The 17,968-nt window shown below is 47.4% G+C and overlaps 1 protein-coding gene and 2 long non-coding RNA genes across 3 annotated transcripts in view; 2 read left to right on the top strand and 1 right to left on the bottom strand.

The window, feature by feature from the left end:
* Window positions 1-238: 238 nt before the first annotated feature.
* The window catches only part of LOC102260397, a 29,948-nt gene continuing 12,218 nt past the window's right edge, over window positions 239-17,968 (bottom strand). Inside the window, exons 3-4 of the long non-coding RNA XR_313560.2 lie at window positions 5,096-5,167; window positions 239-609 (exon numbers count right to left, since the gene is read on the bottom strand). This is a non-coding gene — a long non-coding RNA (uncharacterized LOC102260397). The remainder of the gene's footprint in view (window positions 610-5,095; window positions 5,168-17,968) is intronic.
* LOC106726020 lies at window positions 5,112-5,623 on the top strand. Its single transcript, XR_001362037.1, has 3 exons — window positions 5,112-5,186; window positions 5,347-5,368; window positions 5,579-5,623. It is a non-coding gene; the product is annotated as an uncharacterized LOC106726020 (long non-coding RNA).
* Window positions 6,674-17,968, top strand: part of TECR (trans-2,3-enoyl-CoA reductase) — a 26,608-nt gene continuing 15,313 nt past the window's right edge. The window contains exon 1 of the mRNA XM_005865840.2: window positions 6,674-6,831. Within this exon, the coding sequence (XP_005865902.1) occupies window positions 6,817-6,831 (15 nt within the window). The 5' untranslated portion in view covers window positions 6,674-6,816. The remainder of the gene's footprint in view (window positions 6,832-17,968) is intronic.

Genomic DNA, 17,968 nt, shown 5'->3' with positions numbered 1-17,968 from the left:
GGGGCTGTGGAGGCCCCGCCCCTTCCAAGAAGAAGGTAACCGTGCGGGTCCGCCACGCCCGGTCGGGTCCTGACGGGAGACCCTGGGCAAGTGGCTGAACCTCCTCCTGTCTCATCCTCCCTCTTTCCCGGCGGCGAGGAGCGTGCGGTTCGGAGCCCCAGGACTGTCCCTGTCCGGTCAGACAAGCCCTATAAAGCGAGGCGAGGACCTGGGAAAGCTCACCTCCCGGGAGGTCTTCCCAGTCCCTCTGCTCCCGGGCCTTTCACTTTACCGTTTTCCCAAGAACACGTGCCACTGACATCTGAAATTATCTTGGTTTCCACGACCAATGTCACCTGCTCTCAGCCTGCGACCCCACCGGGGCAGGCCCTGGGACCTGTCAGTGCGGGGTCGGCGGTACCTTGAACAGTGTCTGGCACTCGGTTGCAGTGGACGCTTCATGAATATTTTCGGCTCTTTTGAATGCACCTCCTCTTTTTCTCTCTCCACTACCTTTTGATTTGGGGAACATAGTGTGTCCGACACCTCTCAGGGCCTGTTTCCTTCTTTGCGGGTGACATGGTTCCTTTTGGCTCTGGGAGTCTGGGGTGCCTGTGGTCCAAGACAGGGCTGATGGGAAAAGGAGGTTCAGGAAGGGATAGCCTGGGAAGGGCATCGGGAAGAGGGGGCAGGCAGTGGGGGCCCCCCCGAGGGGCCGGTTCCTGGAAGTACTGCTTGGGAGGTCAGGGAGGTGTGACATCGGCTCTCGAGCCAGACAGCTGGGTTTCATTTCTGCTTCCAGCACTTCCTGGCTGCATGACCTCGGGCTACTTACCCAGCGAGCTATTCTGGGCCTCAGCTTCCTAATCTGTACAATGGGGATGGTGGTTGCTCCTGCCTCATAGAGCTCTGAAGTTGACATGAGTCAACCTTTGTAAAGTGCCTGGGACAGGCCTGGCACAGAGGAAGTGCTCTCAGCGAGGTAACAAACCCTCTTGTCGAGTGAGGGGCTGCTGAACCACCAGCTTCCTGGTAACACCACAACAAAAAGTTCAATGACTGCTATCCTTATGCAACCTGAGACTCCCGAAAAGATGACGCTGGCCTTCCCTGTGGTCTAGTAGGGGGATTCCAGCCCTCCATGGCCACTCACGGACCCGGGGGCTAGGACACTGCCAGCCTGGGAGGCTGGGTATGGGCTGGTGTCCACTGGCACAGCATAGCGGGGGGCATGAACCAATCATGGGAGAAAGAGAGTTTGATTTTTAAAAAGTTACATAAATGGACAGCAGAAGAGTCACATTATGGGAAAAACCCAGAGTTTCAGGACTTCCTCATACTTATAAGCTAGTATTTATTTTATAGGATAAATTTAGTTTAGAGTTACAAATGTGACAGCTTCCAAAGTTCCTACCCAGTTGTTCAATTAAACACTAATCAAAGTGTTGCTATGAAGGTATTTTGTAGATATTACCAATCAGCTGACTTTAAGTGCAGGGGACGACACTGCATAATGTGGGTGGGCCTCATCCAATCAGTTGCAAGGCTTTAAAAGCAAATACTGAAAGGCCTTAAGACAAATACTGATGCACCCCTATGGTCCATTGCAGCATTATTTACAACAGCCAAGCTGTTGAAGCAACCCAAGTGCCCATCAATAGATGAGTGGATATGTCCTGGCCAGTGAGCTCAGTGGTCAGAGTGTCAGTCTGCACACTGAAAGTCTCAGGTTCAATTTCTGGTCAAGGACACGTACCTGGGTTGCAGGTCCAATCCCCGGCCCTGGTTAGGACACGTGCAGGAGGCAACCAATCCTCCCTCTCTCTCTCCCTTCCACTCTTCTCTAAAAATCAATGGGAAAAATGTCCTTGGGTGAGGATTAACAAAAATAAATTAAAAATAGATGACTGGATTAAAAAAGCTGTGTTACATATATACAATGGAATATTAGTCATGAAAAAAGAATGAATCTTACTATTTTCGACAGTGTGGATGAACCTAAAGGGTATTGTGCTAAGTGAAATAAGTCAGTTAAAGAAAGACAAATACCATATGATTCCACTTATATATGGAATCTAAAAAACAATATAAACAAAACAGAAAAGGACTCAGATACAGAGAACAGACTGATGGTTTTCAGAGGGGAAGAGTGTTGGGGGACTAGGTGAAAAAGGCGGAGGGATTGAGAAGTACAGATTGGTAGTTGCAGAATAATCATGAGGGTGTAAAGTAAGGCATAGGAAAGATAGTCAATTATATTGTAATAAGTATGTTTGGTGACAGTTTGGTGCTGGCAATATCAGGGGGAACATTTGTGAAGTATATGATTGTCTATCCACTATGCTGTACACCTCAAACTAATACAAAATAATATTAAATGTAAATTGTAATTGAAAAGAATTAAAAAAAAACAAAAATTAACTATAAATGAAAATACTGAAGTTTCCCCGAGGAAGAAGTATCAGCTTCTGGCCAAGAGTTTCCAGCCTGCTGGTCTACCCTACAGATTTCAGACTAGCTTGCCACTCCCCATAATCGTGTAAGCCAATGCCTTAAAATAAATCTCTTAATACACTCACACACTGACAAACACATATAGCCCACTGGTTCTGGTTCCTTGGTAGACCCCTGACTGATATAGGAACTAAGCAGGTGAGTCTGGAGTTAGCCTCAGTTGAAATCCCAGACCCACAATTTACTCATTTACTACCTGTGCCATCTTACATAACTTGCTTGATCTCTCAGAGTGTTAGGTGTGTCCTCCATAAAATGAGGATAAGAGTAGCTCTTACCACCCAAGGTTACTATGTGGAAGGAATTAAGAGGAGCCAGGAAATGAACATTATAATAACAGTTAACTATGTGCCAAGCCATTTTCAAGTGGTCAGTGTGTATTAACTCATTTAATCCTCACAATAATCCTAGGAAGTTGGCCTAGTGTTAACCTTCTTTTTACAGTCGAGGCTCTGAGAGGTCATGTGACTTGCCTGAGGTCACCCAGGGAATAAGATGCTGAAGTGTAGCATGTTTAGCACAATGAGTGCTTTCTGATAAGCACTGAGCTTGTGTAAGACATGATTCAGATGATGATAAAGCCTTAATTATAAAAAAAGTGCATCACCACTCTTTTCAATTCTCTTCATCAAAAAGGCCTTCAAAAGCACAACTGCCATATGAGCCAGCAATCCCACCCTTGATAGAACACCTGTGTGAAATAAAAACCTATGTTCACATAAAACCCATGAACCAATAATTATCAAGGTTTTACTCATAATTACTGACAGCCATTAAAACCTAAATGTCCTTCAGTGGGTGATTGGATAAACAAACTGACCTAGCAACACGATGGAATATTATTCAGCCATAAAAAAGAAACAAGCTACTGATACAGGAACTAATGCAGATGCACTTTAAATACATGGTTAGTGAAAGAAGGCAGACTCAAAACGATATTTCCTGTGTAATGCCATTTAATAGCACCTTCTGGAAAAGGCAAAAGTATTGGGGCAGAAAGTGGTTGTTGGCGGCTGGGATCTACTACAGGGGGTATAGGAGAGATTTTTGGGATGCTGAAAATGTTCTATATCTTGACTGTGGTGGTGGTTATACCACTATCTGTATTCAGAACTATAAACTGAAAAAGGTGTATCTATATTATACCATAATAAAAATAAATAAATAAACATCCCATGGGCTTCACAATAAAAAATGCAAATCAGGGCAGGGCTTGGGAAACCTCTCTCTGGGGCTCCTGACACAGCAGAAAGTTGCTAACCAGCCCTAGCTTGTCTTTTCTTTGCTTCACCTTCCCTCACAATTCGAACCAGCTCTATCATGCACTCCCAAACCAGCCAAGCCAGGTTCTGGACAATCAAGATCCTACCTAACCCATGTGTGGGATGCAAACAGAACCTGTGAGCTGGATACAACTGAACACACCAGATCTTTGGTGTCCAAATTATTGTGGGTTCCCCCAGGTCCAAGATCCCAGGAGGCCCCACTTATCTTTCAGCGCTGCTAAATGCAAGATCTGTCTGGAATTTCCTCTTTGGAAATTGCTCCCAGGGGCTTGTTACAGTCAGCTCAGCAACACCAAATGTGTCTACTTGTCACTGTTATTACCCACTGAGGCTAATAACACAAGCATGATTTAGCTGTCCCTAATGACAGGCACAGCCAGAGCCACAGTACAGTGTCATGAATGGCTGTACAAAGTGGCCAATTTTCATTCCAAGGGTGGATTTGATTTTTGCTGACAGCTGGTTACTGGAAGCCAGATGAAGCCAACAAGAGGTCCTTACTCCTTCAATACTTGTCAAAAATAAAGAGGAATTTTCTCCTCTGGAGGCTTGCTCCTGCCTTTCTATGAACTTCTTGTGGGTGAGCAGGGTGGAAATTATTTGTATGCCCCATATGGCACAGAGCATAGTAGGTTCACAAAATGAGTTGGTTCCTGTTAAGTGAGTGCAGGGCTCAGGAAAGCAATCTCAAAAGGGGAACTCCAGAATGTTCCAACTCCCTAGGAATGTGTACAGAATTCCCCCAAGAATGCCATCTATTTGGTCAGGACACCACAAGCCTCACCTAGCTGGAACCTAGTGATACGGAAGAGGCGCCTACTCAGACTACACTGGAGAAACTAGAATTTGACAGAACTGGCGAAGTAGCAAAACATGGCTAGATTTTAGGGTTTCAACTCTAACCCCTTAGTACCTCACAATTAGACATCTCAAGTAATTCAACTTGGTAGGATTTTAAGATGTGGTCTCGGAGTGAGTACTCCCATTGTTCCCCTCAATGAGGGCAGCAAATGAGACTGGTTAGGACACAAAGGTTTCAAGATACTGTGAGCCCCCCAACTACTAACAGAATAAAATTGATGCTTTTGAAAGTGCGGTTATAAAACACCTTTGTGTTTTCATCTGTTTTGTCCAGATAGGCCGAGTAAAAAAGGTAGTTTCAGTTTCTGAAGACCACAGCCTTTGCTGTTACTTAGAAGTCCCCCAAAGTTGTAGCTTCAGAGTGTTTAGAACCAACCTGGATGATTAAGGGCTCAGCAATGACTCACCCTTGCCCCACCCTATGACTCAGAGGTCTACCTTTGAGGACTTCTCACCATGTCCCTGATATCAGATCATCATGGGTTTCCAATGATGCAAGTTGATGGTGGCTCAGGGCAGGCCTGGAACTGGGAGAAAGAAGAGAAAGTGAGGGAGTGTACCAGGCGCTGCCCGCTCAGCCTGTCCAGAAATGTATGCATGAGTGTGTGTGTGTGTGTGTGTGTGTGTGTGTGTATGCGCACGCGCGTATGAGGCACAACTGCCAGCCATAAATGGGAGCTGTCTGTGATTTTCAATGTTCCAATAGGTACGTTAAGAAAGTAAGATGAGTGGCTCAGTGGTTTAGCGTGGACCTATGAACCAGGAGGTCATGGTTGGATTCTGGGTCAGGGCACATCCTGGGGTTGCCGGCTCTGTCTCCAGTGGGGGGCGTGTAGGAAGCAGCCAATCAATGATTTTCTCCTATGGTTGATGTTACTATTTCTCTCTCCCTCTACTTTCCTCTTGGAAATTAATAAAAATATAGCACCAAAAAAAAGTACTTTGGCCGAAACCGGTTTGGCTCAGTGGATAGAGCGTCGGCCTGCGGACTGAAAGGTCCCGGGTTCGATTCCGGTCAAGGGCATGTACCTGAGTTGTGGGCACATCCCCAGTGGGAGATGTGCAGGAGGCAGCTAATCGATGTTTCTCTCGCATCGATGTTTCTAACTATCTCTCTCCCTTCCTCTCTGTAAAAAATCAATAAAATATATTTTTTTTTAAAAAAAGTACTTTGTTAAAAAAAAAAAGTAAAATGAAACAGGGGAACTTAATTTTAGAAATATATCTTCTTCCAATATATCCAAAATATTATCATTTCAAGGTGTAATAAACATAAACGGTTATTATGAGATTAAAAAAAATTATTTCCTTTTCATACTGTCATTGGAATTGATGTGTCTGACATTTATACAACACATCTCAAATTGGACCAGCCGTATTTCAAGGGCTCACCAGCTTCATGTGGTGACCATACCGGACAGCGCAGGCGGAAACAAATGTGGGTCCCCTGCCACAGGGGGACGGGGCTTGCATTAAAAAGGGCAGTGAAGACACCCCCTGGTTACAGATTGGGAGGGTCTCAGGGTGCTTTCCCCCACCCATTTCCCCTTTCCTTCCCTCCCATTCATGACAGATAGGGGTCTCCTCGCCAGAGAGGCCTCTCCATACCAGCGCTTCAGCCTACGCCCCCAACCCCTAGACCTCTTCCGTTGCTCCCCAGTACCCCAGGGCCCGCCAACCTCGGAATTCACTTAGCTTCGCCGCCCGCCTTGTGGATGCTGCCCTCCCTGTCACTCAACTTCTTGCTCCCGCCCCCGCCTTGCAGTAACCGTCGCTTCCTTTCGTTTCCACAGCGACGCCATCAAGAGGCGGGGAAAGGGGCGCGCGGCCTCGAGATCCATTTTGATTGGTGGAGGGCCACGCCCCTTCTTTCTAGCCCACTTCGTGCCCGCGTCCCGCCCCCTCGATGGATTCCGCAATCTGATTGGCTAGCATTATGGTGAGAGCGGCTTGTCTACGCTCAGACCAGCCCCGTGGGGAAGGGACGAAGGTGGGCGCCCTACACGCTGATTGGCTGGAAGGGCACGCGCTGCAGGGAGGGGCGGGGCGGACGCGGAGCCGTGGTTAGTCTCGCGCAGCAGTCGTGAGCGCGTGAGGGACCTGTGCTGCGTTGCGTGCTGGGAGGCAGCAGCAGCAGCAGTAGCAGCAGGAGCAGTAGCCGCCGTGTGAGGAAATCATGAAGCATTACGAGGTAAGAAATGAGGATACGGTCACCGCAAACCCACTCTTTTTTCGTGGGTCCACGAGATCCCCCTTTCCTGTCCTGTGCCCGAAGGACTGCTGGACGGCGCAGGCGCAGTGGGCGCGGTTGTGCTCCGGGACGCTCGCAAATTTCAGTGCGCATGTGCAGAGGAGGTATTTATAATTCTGCAACCCAGGCTGTTTTGGGGATGCCTTTTCTTGGGGGTCTCTGCTGCACCTGAGGAGTTTGCAGTTTCCTGCAGCTCTCCCAGCAGGCAGAGTTGCAGGCTTTGGCAGGGGAGGAACGAGGGTGCGGAACCCTTGCTCCCAATGCGTAGGTGTCTTGCACAACCTGGCACTATGTCGCCACCTCGGGCTTAGGAAGGGGCTTTGCTATCAGCCCTCTCTGGCACGACCTTTGGACCCCTTCCCTCGCCTGGCACGTTCCCGAGAAGCTTAGGAGGTGAGGAAGGTGCTGCCAGGGCTGGTTCCCGCCAAGCAACAAAGCTGATCTGGCTTCCTGGTAATCTAAGAGATCATCTTTGTCACCCCTTGTGTGTCACAGAAGTCTCACACCCACAGCCACTCTTGAAGCCCGTCTTCTGACTCCTAAGCTGGGCTTCTTTTTCCTGTAAAGCGAAGTTTCTTCAGGCTCGTAGAGATCTCTCTGATAATATTAGTAATTTTATCACTTAATTATTGCTAACTTTTTAGTAACTCATTTTAGCAAGTGCTCACTCTTGTGCTAATAAAATTCAGTTTCCTTCTTCTGTTATCCTCATAGCCTATGAGGTAGGAGACTTTTATTATTATTTCCATTTTTGTAAACAAAAAACAGTCTCAGAGATGTCACGTGACTTGCTCAAAGGTTCCCAGCTAGTAAATGCAGAACACAGAGAGAAACTCAGAACTCCAGAGTTCCTTGCCCTGGCCAGTTTGGCCCAGTGGATAGAGTGTCAGCCTGCGGACTGAAGGGTCCCAGGTTCGATTCCTGCCAAGGGCACATGCCTGGGTTGGAGGGGGTGTGCAGGAGGCAGCCGAACAATGATTCCCTCTCATCATTTATGTTTCTGTCTCTCTCTCCTCCCTTCCTCTCTGAAATCAATAAAGAAATATATATTTAAAAAAATAAACAAGAAAAAAACTCCAGAGTTCCTAGTTATTAGCCACTATGTCATGCTGGTCCCCAAATAAAAATTAGCAGGTTGAGAGATTTCTCCTCCCCCACCTCCTAATTAAACTTTTTTTGGTAAAATACGTATGAAATTTATCATTTTTATTCTTTTTAAAAAATATATATTTCTTTATTGATTTCAGAGAGGAAGGGAGAAGGAGAGAGATAGAAACATCAATGATGAGAGAGAATCACTGATAGGCTGCCTCCTGCACACCACCCACTGGGGATCGAGCCCACAACCACCCACTGGGGATCGAGCCCACTGATAGGCTGCCTCCTGCACACCACCCACTGGGGATCGAGCCCACAATGCCCTCATTTGTGCCCCTGGCCGAAATCGAACCCGGGACCCTTCAGTCCACAGGCCGACGCTCCATCCACTGAGCCAAGTCGGCCAGGGCCATCTTTATTCTTTTTAAGTGTACAGGTCAGTGGCATTAAGTATGTTCACATTGTTATGCAACCATCATCAGCATCCATTTTCAGAACTCATTTCTTTTCATCTTGCAAAACTGAAGTTCTGTACCCATAAAATACTAACTTCCTATTCCCCCCCTCTGCCCAGCCTCTAGCAACTGCCATTCTACTTCCGTCTCTGCGAGTTGCAGGTTAGGTACCTTATGTAAATGGAAGGAAGGATTCATTGTTTTTATTCATAAGTTGAATACCACTACCTCTGCCCGCCCCCTTTATTATTGTTATTATTATTGGTAAATTCACCCAGAATCGTTTGAAACTTTTATCCCATAAGTCCTCAGTCATTTTTGGCATGGTACTAAGAATAAGGAGGTAGGGTTCAGTAATCTCTAATGCCTCATTTAACTTTGTGATCATAAAATAAAGTTCTTCTAATATAATTTTCCCTTTTAAACCCTCTGTGTAACCCTGGAGAAAAAGCCACATTCAGTTTGAAAGATGTAGGATGGAAGGTCTGTGTGGCATTTTTAAAGTGGAGTTTTAATCCCCCCCCCCATTAAATTTATTGGGGGGGACATTGGTTAATAAAATTACATAGGTTGTAAGTGTACAGTCCTATAATACATCATCTGTATATTGCATTGTGTGTTTACCACTCAAAGTAAAATCTCTTAATTTTACTAGTCAGATCAAGTAGCCCCCTGAGAACCCGTGGGGTGGGCACTTTTGTTCTGAGAAGCTGGGCACAGATTGGAACCCATGGTTGGACTGGAGAACATGTTTTACCTTACTCAAACCTTTTCTCTCCCAAAAGGAAGGGGGAGCGTCAAACCTACTGTTCAAAATAAAAAAAATAAACAAAATGAAAAAAAATAGTTATTTTGCTGTGTTCTCTGTTATCATTCTCTGCTAACCTTTGTCAAGTATTCACTGAGGTGATAGCTACAGAGTTTCTGTATGGGAGTAGCAGTCACCTCCCTGCCGGGTTTGCACAGCAAGCAGATTAGTCCAGGGGTGTGTGTTTTTACAGATCAATAAAAGTAGCAAGGATGCTTTCACTCACATTTAGCAAAGATTGAGAAAAGGTTTGAATTACTGTCCACATCAAAGAATATATTTCTGTTTGGGACAAGTGACCCCCTGTCCACAGAGAGATTGGCCTCCCTCAGAAGGCCTTTGTGGCCCCAGAGGTTTCTCCTAGATGATAAAGTGCAATATACAAGTGCAGTTGATGAGTGATTGAAGTATTATACAGAAAGGGGCAGGACTCATGCAGTGTCAACAGCAAGCTGACTAGGATTGACATCTGATGTTATGGCAGTTAGAATTTCAGCTAAAGGGAAAGTTTGTTGTAGTTTGCTGTCACTGCCTATTTCCCCTCTGTGATCTGAAATGAAAAAATATCCCTTCAGTGGCCTGAGACAAGCCTGTAGAGCTGGTCTCCCTCTGGCCTTGGCTGAAGCTGGCTTTTGGAAGTTCAGAGCTGACCTTGTGATTATCTTGGGGTCAGAGCAAGTTAAGATAAGAGAACTACTTGTCTCAAGCTACAGGTTTTTTTTTTTTTTTTTTTTAAATTGCAGTTTTTGCCATTGCTGATTAGAGGTCAAAACAATGATCCCAGTAGCAACTGGAAAAACAGCTTTTTGCATCTTGTAAATGAAGTGAATCAGTACCTTCAGCCTCCCTGAGCCCAAGACCCTGCTCATTTCCTGCAGCTGGGTACCCCAAGGTGAGGAAGCCTCATCCTCTCGGGGTCCCCACTGCCCTCATTTAGGATCTTTCATCACCTCACCTCAAAGGGTAGCTCTGTTGGTGCCCATTTTGCAGATTATTCTAGGCCAATATTGTGCTTTGCCTCAGGCAAATTCTTGCTTCAGCTGCCTCTACAGGTGAAAGTATGTGAAAGGTCTGTAACTAGAATACCAGTCATGGGACAGTTTAGATCCAGAGAACTGAGTAGGAAGGTGAAAATTAAGGAGAAAGTGCAAGTCATGTTTAATGGTGTCGTAGGTGTGTGGGCTTTGACTAGGCCTGGGCTGAGTCCTGGCTCTGCCACTCTAAGTAATGGCATGACCCCGAGCAGCTTACTTCACCTCTGTGAACCTCTCTGGCTACTCCTTGGAGTGAAGCAAAGTTTTAAAGTTTTAAAGAACATTATGAAGTTGCTGGAAACATATTAGCAAGGGGTATACATAAAAGGGGCGGTGCTCATGCAGATCTGGGTCATCCTTTTTAAATGTTTTGCACAGCCGAAACCGGTTTGGCTCAGTGGATAGAGCGTCGGCCTGTGGACTGAAAGGTCCCAGGTTCGATTCCGGTCGGGGGCGTGTGCCTGGGTTGCGGGCACATCCTCAGTAGGAGATGTGCAGGAGGCAGCTGATCGATGTTTCTCTCTCATCGATGTTTCTAGCTCTCTGTCTCTCCCCCTTCCTCTCTGTAAAAAATCAATAAAATATATTTAAAAAAAATATTAACTAAATGTTTTGCACAATTCCATTATATGAAAAGAAATCAGTTTGATTTACCTAGCCATTTAATAAATCTCCAAATATCCTGTTGAGGGGAATAAAGCAAGTTGCAAAAGATTCTGTAAATTGAAAAAAAGAAAGTACCAAGTGAGACTTCCATGTACTGTTGTTTATGGGTATATACCTAATCTAAGGATAAATTGTAATACAAGGTGAGAAATGTGTGGGAATTACACAGTAGTTAGAAGAACCATTGCTTTGGGAGAAAAAGATGGGGAAGAAAAGTTATGGGGAGGCTTTAGCTATGTCTGTTTTAAAAAAAGAAAAAGAATCTAATATGACTAGTGTGGACGAAAGGGGCCACATGCTGACCTGACAAGCTCAGGAGAGGCCTGCAGGGCAGTTTTGCAGACTCGGAGACCTAAAGTAACCACAAAGGATGGTCTGAAATTAAACTTGAACTAAAAGCAGTTATGGTGGGCAGTTACGTCCTAGGCCTGTATCTTCACTGACAAGGTCAACCTTTACCTTAACTGAGCCTGTCTGTCTTTTTGCATCTATGATAACATACCCTTGAAATGTCTGGGTAACTTGTGACTTCCCTGTATCTGGAGCCCCTGGGGCACAACCAAATGTGCTGGGCCCCAGAACAGATGCCACAAATTCCTTCATCATCATGTTAATTGTTCCTGCACCCACCTAAGTATGTGTCCATCATTTTACTTTTTATCCAATCCCAGAGGTTTCCCCGATTCGCTTAATCCCACCTCCTTAATCTATTACCAATGAATTTCATGTAACCCACCTATGTTCCTCCTTTGATTGGAATGTATAAATACGGATGTAACCCCGCCATTCCCCGGAACACTATCTCAATTTGTTGAGGTTCTGCTTCCCGGCAGACAGTTTGGCTCAAATAAACTCACCAAAAATTCTTTACAGGTTTCAATGGTTTTTTACGTTAACACTAGAATAAAATGAAAATTTTACTTCAGAGATGGGATTCTAGGTGTTTCCTGTAATTTTTTCTTCTGAATTCTTGTGTCCTTTTGAAAAAGAAGGTGAGGAATAAGTAGGGGGGTTTTTGGCCATCGAGCCCTGTTTTAACATGTGGTTCTCTGATCCTTACAGGTTAAATTTGGTGCCTGTTTGCAGGAAGGTGATATGTTCTAAGATGGGGACTGCTTGATCCCTTTACTCTCACACCTTTTTTTTTTAATGTTTTTAAAAAAATTGATTTTAGAAGAAGGGAGAGGATAGAGAGATATAAACATAGATGAGAGAGAGACATCGATCAGCTGCCTCCTGTACACCCCTTACTGGGCATCGAACCCGCAACCCGGGCATGGGTCCTGACAAAATCGAATTGGGGACCTCTTGGTTCATGCGTCGACACTGAACCACTGAGCTACACCGGCTGGGCTCTCACACCCTTCTACATTGCATTGAACAGGTCTTCATGAAGTGCTTTTGGGGTTGATTTTGCATTTGCAGACAGGATGGACCCTAGTTGTGACCCCCTCATCTGAGCTATCTTTTTGTGGTTAGATAGTGATAAAAGCAGGGACACTTGACATTTACGGTGTCCTTCCAAAAACCCTGAGAGGTGGGTACCCTTGGTCCCCCATTTTGTAGACTCCTCATTGATAGAATAGTGTGATGATGGTGCTGCTGACAGCTGCCATTGTTTATTGAGTCCTATGAGCATCTGATTAGGTGGGCAAGAGTATTATTTCTACTTTACAGGCTCAGAGAAGTAATTAAGTTGCTCAAGGTCGTAGACCTAGGAAGCAGTGTGCCTGTCTCCTGTTTCTGTCCCTGCGGTTGATGCTCTACTGATGCTGCTCCAGGCCGTGGATGGCTGTGTATGTTTCTGAGGACACATCCATGGCTGGAGGGTGGGAGAGGCGCCGTGGGCCAGTGTGGACTGTTGGCAGAGGGTCTACCTCTGCCTTAAAATCGGTGGACTGTAGAGTTCTGCAGCCATGAAAGCTTGGTGAACTTTAAAGGCCTTTCTTGTGTTGGCGTGCCTCAGGCTAGGAGCCTGTGAGCGGGTCTTAGGCTTTTGACACCCTGCAGATTTCTTTCTCTGAGCAGGTAGTGATTCACTGTTTCAGATTGTCCTGGTGGGTCCTCTCTTCTGTCCCTTGGTAGCTCTGCACTTCAGCCACTCCCTTCCTGCGGGCCCGAATCTGAGAACCCCAAGCCTGAATGAGCTCTAGAATTCTTGGGTTTGTCTTCTGTACTCTACAGGTAAGGGATCTGAGGCCCAGAGAGGAGGGCCTTTGCCAGGGCCACAGGGCCAGTCCCTCATTGGGTTTGGCAGTGTCCTTCCTGGGAAGACAGCAAAGCCTGCAGGCTTTGGATCTGAGTTGGATTCAGATCCTTAACTGCCCCATAAAAAGCTGAAGCCCATGGACAGGTTCTACAACCTCACAAGCCAGTTTTCTCATTCATTCAGTGGGGGTCAAGGGTGTGCCCTGCTGGCCCCTCCCCCTTCAGAGCTCCTTGTTGCACACTGACCATTATCCTGCTGGGCATAATGGTCCCTAACATCCCTGGGTTATGGCTTTAAGGGGTTATTGCTCTGGTGAACATTAGATGAGCAGATGCCTGGAAGGCACTCAGCTCAGGGCCAGGCAAAGCACAGGACAGCAGCTAACATTTAGCAAGTTCTGTTGATCTTGCCTTCAGAGGCCTTGGTGCTGAGTTGGAGGAGGCAGGGTGGGGTGGGCTGAGGTGGAGAAGGGGAGGGTCTAGACCAGTGGTTCTCAACCTCCCTGATGCCGCGACCCTTTAATACAGTTCCTCATGTTGTGGTGACTCCCAACCATAAAATTATTTTCGTTGCTACTTTATAACTGTAATGCTACTGTTTGCGACCCTTTAATACAGTTCCTCATGTTGTGGTGACACCCAACCATAAAGTTATTTTTGTTGCTACTTCATAACTGTAATTTTGCTACTGTTATGAATCGTAATGTAAATATCTGATATGCAGGATGTATTTTCATTGTTACAAATTGAACATAATTAAAGCATAGTGATAAATCACAAAAACAATATGTAATTATATATGTGTTTTCCGATGGTCTTAGGTGACCCCTGTGAAAGGGTCGTTCGACCCCCAAAGGGGTCGTGACCCACAGGTTGAGAACCGCTGGTCTAGGTGGAGGAGGCAGGTAGGAGGTGGGTGAGGGTGGGCTCCAGGTGGGGCAACTGAGCCCCACTGGCTGGAACTGGGAGTGATCCTGTGCTTAGCAGAGCTCCTTGAATAATTGGTTCCTGAGGAGAGGGGAGTTGGAGGGTTGACAACTGTGCTTGGAAGGGACCTGCACCTGTTGTGACACGGTTGTTTAGTTGGGAATCTCTGCACTTTCACCGACAGGCTTGGCTGGGTGAGAAAGGCCAGAGACCTCCAGCTGGTGGGTCAAGTTCAGGCTAGGTCTTAATACCCTCTTGCAGACATTGACAGTGGCAGCTGAGAATGTTTGAATACAGGAAACAGCCAGAGCATCATCATCACCACCATCAAGCTACTGCCAGTATAGTGCTCACTCTAAGTGCTTTTTATCTAGTAACTTGTTTAACCCTTATAATTAATCTGTGAAAGAGATACTGTGTGACAGATGGGGAGACTGAGGCACAGAAAAGCAAAGCGACATGCCCATGGTCACACAATGAGTTCTCCCAGACCCACATCGTCTCTGCTGTGTGTGGGCCCAGTTGCTCATGCCCTGAGGAAGGGATGAAGGGGGGTGGCCTGTGGAGGCCACTGGGTAGATTTGCCTTCGAACATTTACCCTATCAGTGTTTCAGTTTTCTCACCCGTGAAGTCAGGATGAGGACACCTGTCTCAGAGGCCACTGGGGAGTGTGAAGTGAGCACATTCCTGGCCTCCAGTCACTGTCCAAAGCATTAGGTGGATCAGAACCAATCGCTGGCAGATAAAGACAGATCTGCATTAGTCAGGCACCTGAGTGCTTTCTGCATGTGGTCTCTTGAACACCTGAAAACTGTCGGTGAACAGTCAGTGGGGCCCCTGGAGATGGCTTCGTGCTAATAACATCCCCAGACGGTGGAAGAAGCAGCCCAGATGCCAGGGATCAGTTTTGATATAATGTCAAAGTTACATTTTGGGATGATTCACTCTTTCCTGCTTTGTGGGAAGACCCTCAGTGAAGTCAAAGTGCTCGCAGAAGCATGTCAATGGGAGGGTCTTAGCACTCTGGCTCCCACCTTTTGAGGCTTCTTGTCATTCTCTGTCCCCTGCTTTCCTCACTCAACACTGCACGCTTTCACTCTTCAAACACCCACAGCCATGTCCCTGCTCTAGGAGCACATGCTGATCCCTCAGTCAGGAATGCGCTTCCCTCTGTTCTTCCCTTGCCCGGTCCCTTGTTTTGGAGAGCTCAGCTTCAGTGTCATGCTGAGAGGCCTTCCTGGACCATCCTATCTGGAGTACAACCCTCAACCCTACTCCCCAGCCCCCCGTAATCCTTTCATGGGCTGTTTAGGCTTTGGTGTTCTCATTTGATTACTTGATGGTCTTTCTATCCTGGTCAGACTGAGCTCTGTGAGGGCAGGGCCTCTGTCTTGTTCCTACAATCTCCTCAGCATTCGGTCAGTGCTTCTTTGTTGGATGAATGAGTGGATGAATGAATGCATCTTCTTCTTGCAGTCAGGCTCACAGGGAGCAGAAGGGTGAGAGTGGGGCCTGCTGCAGGGGCCTGGATGAGTCTGGTTTCTCACACGGTGGGCTGAGGGGCCTCGTTAGGGGTCCTGACGTTGGGAAGGCAGCTTCTTATGGCTTCTGACCACTTGCTCTGGGTTTACCCAACCTCAGCAGGACTATTCCCCATCATCCCACCCCTTCAATGTGAGCTGCCAACACTGCACCTGGGCCCACCCCTCCCCACACAGGTGGCTGGCAGGATCTGCTGCTCTGGGAGTACTGTGGGGCTTCACTTACCTGTTTCCAATCTATCACTTCATTAGTCCGCTAGATCCAACATATTTTTTTCTCTTTACCCCTCACATGCCAGGAATACTGGAGTGAATGAATCTCAGCCTCTGCCCTCAAGGTCGTGCGCCTAAGCGAGGCCTGAAGGAGGGGGAGGGGACCAGCATGTGCTGGGGCTGGGAGGCCAGACTTCCTTGGGTGTCCCACATCAAGAAATGAGGCCGGCCAGCCAGGGCTTCGTAGCCACCCGGATGCCTGTGCACTTTAATCCGAGGGTGATGGAAGTCCCTTTCCCCTGTTTTTATCTAAAAGGTTAACTTCCAGGGGGTGGTTTAAGTCCGTGGGGGCTCTCTTGTTATGGTGTTTGCTACATAAATGCTCAGGGTAGTTCCTTATTGACAAATGGTTAGTTAGAGATGGGCCAAGCCTCCCCCAGCCCTTGGAGGGATAAAGGGCCTCTCATTAGCTTGCAGTGAGTGACTGGCAGGCTGGCACAGCCCTGTCCTTGTCCCTGCTTGAACCAGGCTCTTATGTAAGCAGAGTCCCCAGGCCATTCAGTCAGCCCAGGGGACTGCAGGGTATGTGTCGTACCCTGGGCCCTTCGGAATTATTATTTTCTTCTTGTTTAAAGGGAGCATTGGCCAGGGCCATGCCAGTTGTGTGGTGGGCCCATGGGAACAGTGCCTGTCATCAGGGTGGGTGTGGGCTGGCCAAGTCTGGGAGAGGGTGGTTTAACATTGGCACTGAGGCTTCACGGAGCATTAGGAAGCAGGTTGAAATTTGAGGGGGTCACAAAGGGAGCCTCCAGTCTTATGGGGAGAAGCTGTCTCCCAGGCACCTTAGGAGTCTATCTCGGCAGGGGGTTGCTGCATCAAGGCTTGTCAAGAGCTGGGGTTGGGAAAGCGTAGCTCTTGAGGGTGGGTGAGGGTAATATCAGAGTTCTTGGGCGATCTGTAGTCTGAAACAGTATATTATTGAATACTATTTGCTCCAGAGAATCATGTCGAACAAAATCTCCGGGCTGGGGGTGAGGATCCGCAGAGGACAGGGCTGGAGTTCAGATGGGTAACTCCAGTGCTGGGACGTTTTGGGGAGAGGCTGCTATTCTCATCTTGCCTGGAAATCCTGTCATTCAGGTTTCAGCTCGAATGTCACCCCTCTGAGAGGCTCCCCCTGACCCAGCCAGGCCACCTGTCACCCTATCACCTCTCCTGTTTTAGTTCTCTACACAGACGTAGCACCTCCAGGGAGCATGTCAGTGTGAGTCCCTCACTCTCCTCTTTAACCTCGGCTCCTGGCGGGGCTCGGGAGACATGTGGAGCGAGTGATTTGGTATGTCTGCTAGAGACACTGTCCTGTAGAGCAAGGTGCATGGTAGGCCCAGGCAGTCAGCCATGTCTCAGAAGGCACTGCAACTCCAGGGGAAGGACCCTTGCCTGCTTGCAGGGTGCTTGTCTGTTTCAAGGCCTGGAGTTGATGGCTTGGAGTGCATGTGGCTTCCCTGTGTTAGCGTTGGCCCCCTTCTGTCGTGAAGCTGGTCTCTGCTCATCTTTAGCTATTTTGGAGCTTGACCATTCTCTTTTTCCCCCCTTTGACCCAAAGTTACCTGAACTCTTGAGTTGTCCTGTAAGGATAAGATGGGGATCCTGTGGGAAGTGCTAAAGCCATGATCAGTCCCCAAAAATACTTCCTGCCAGACTCCTCTAGGCCGGCTCAGGAACTGCACTGCCCACCACATTCCAGCTCACCTGGGGCCTCTGGACAGACACCATTTCCAGTCTCCGGCTGGGTCTGGGAACATGTACCATCCAGGGAGAAAGTATGGGGAAGGATGTCCCTGTCAAGACTCTTCGATTCCTTTCCTCTTGCTTCATTTCACTTTCAACCAGAAGGGCAGAGCAGAGCCAGCAGGCACCTGTGGGGCTTGCAGGTGGGAAGACAGCCGTGGGCATCTTGCTGAACCTCTCTCAACAGGTAGGGCTGGCGTTCTCAGTTTACCTTTCCCTTGGTAGATGTGGCTAGGCCTGTTAAACATTCCAGAAACCCAGTACCCTCTTGCACTTGTTACTACTCTATCTTCATCCCAAGATGTACATTTTTCCCCTCAGCGTTTTCAGAAGTT

This window comes from Myotis brandtii, unplaced genomic scaffold, assembly GCF_000412655.1.
Source record: "Myotis brandtii unplaced genomic scaffold, ASM41265v1 scaffold2134, whole genome shotgun sequence".
NCBI classification, from domain to species: domain Eukaryota; kingdom Metazoa; phylum Chordata; class Mammalia; order Chiroptera; family Vespertilionidae; genus Myotis; species Myotis brandtii.
The sequence above is the reverse complement of the archived record's forward strand: the minus strand, read 5'-3'. Positions and strand labels throughout refer to the sequence as shown.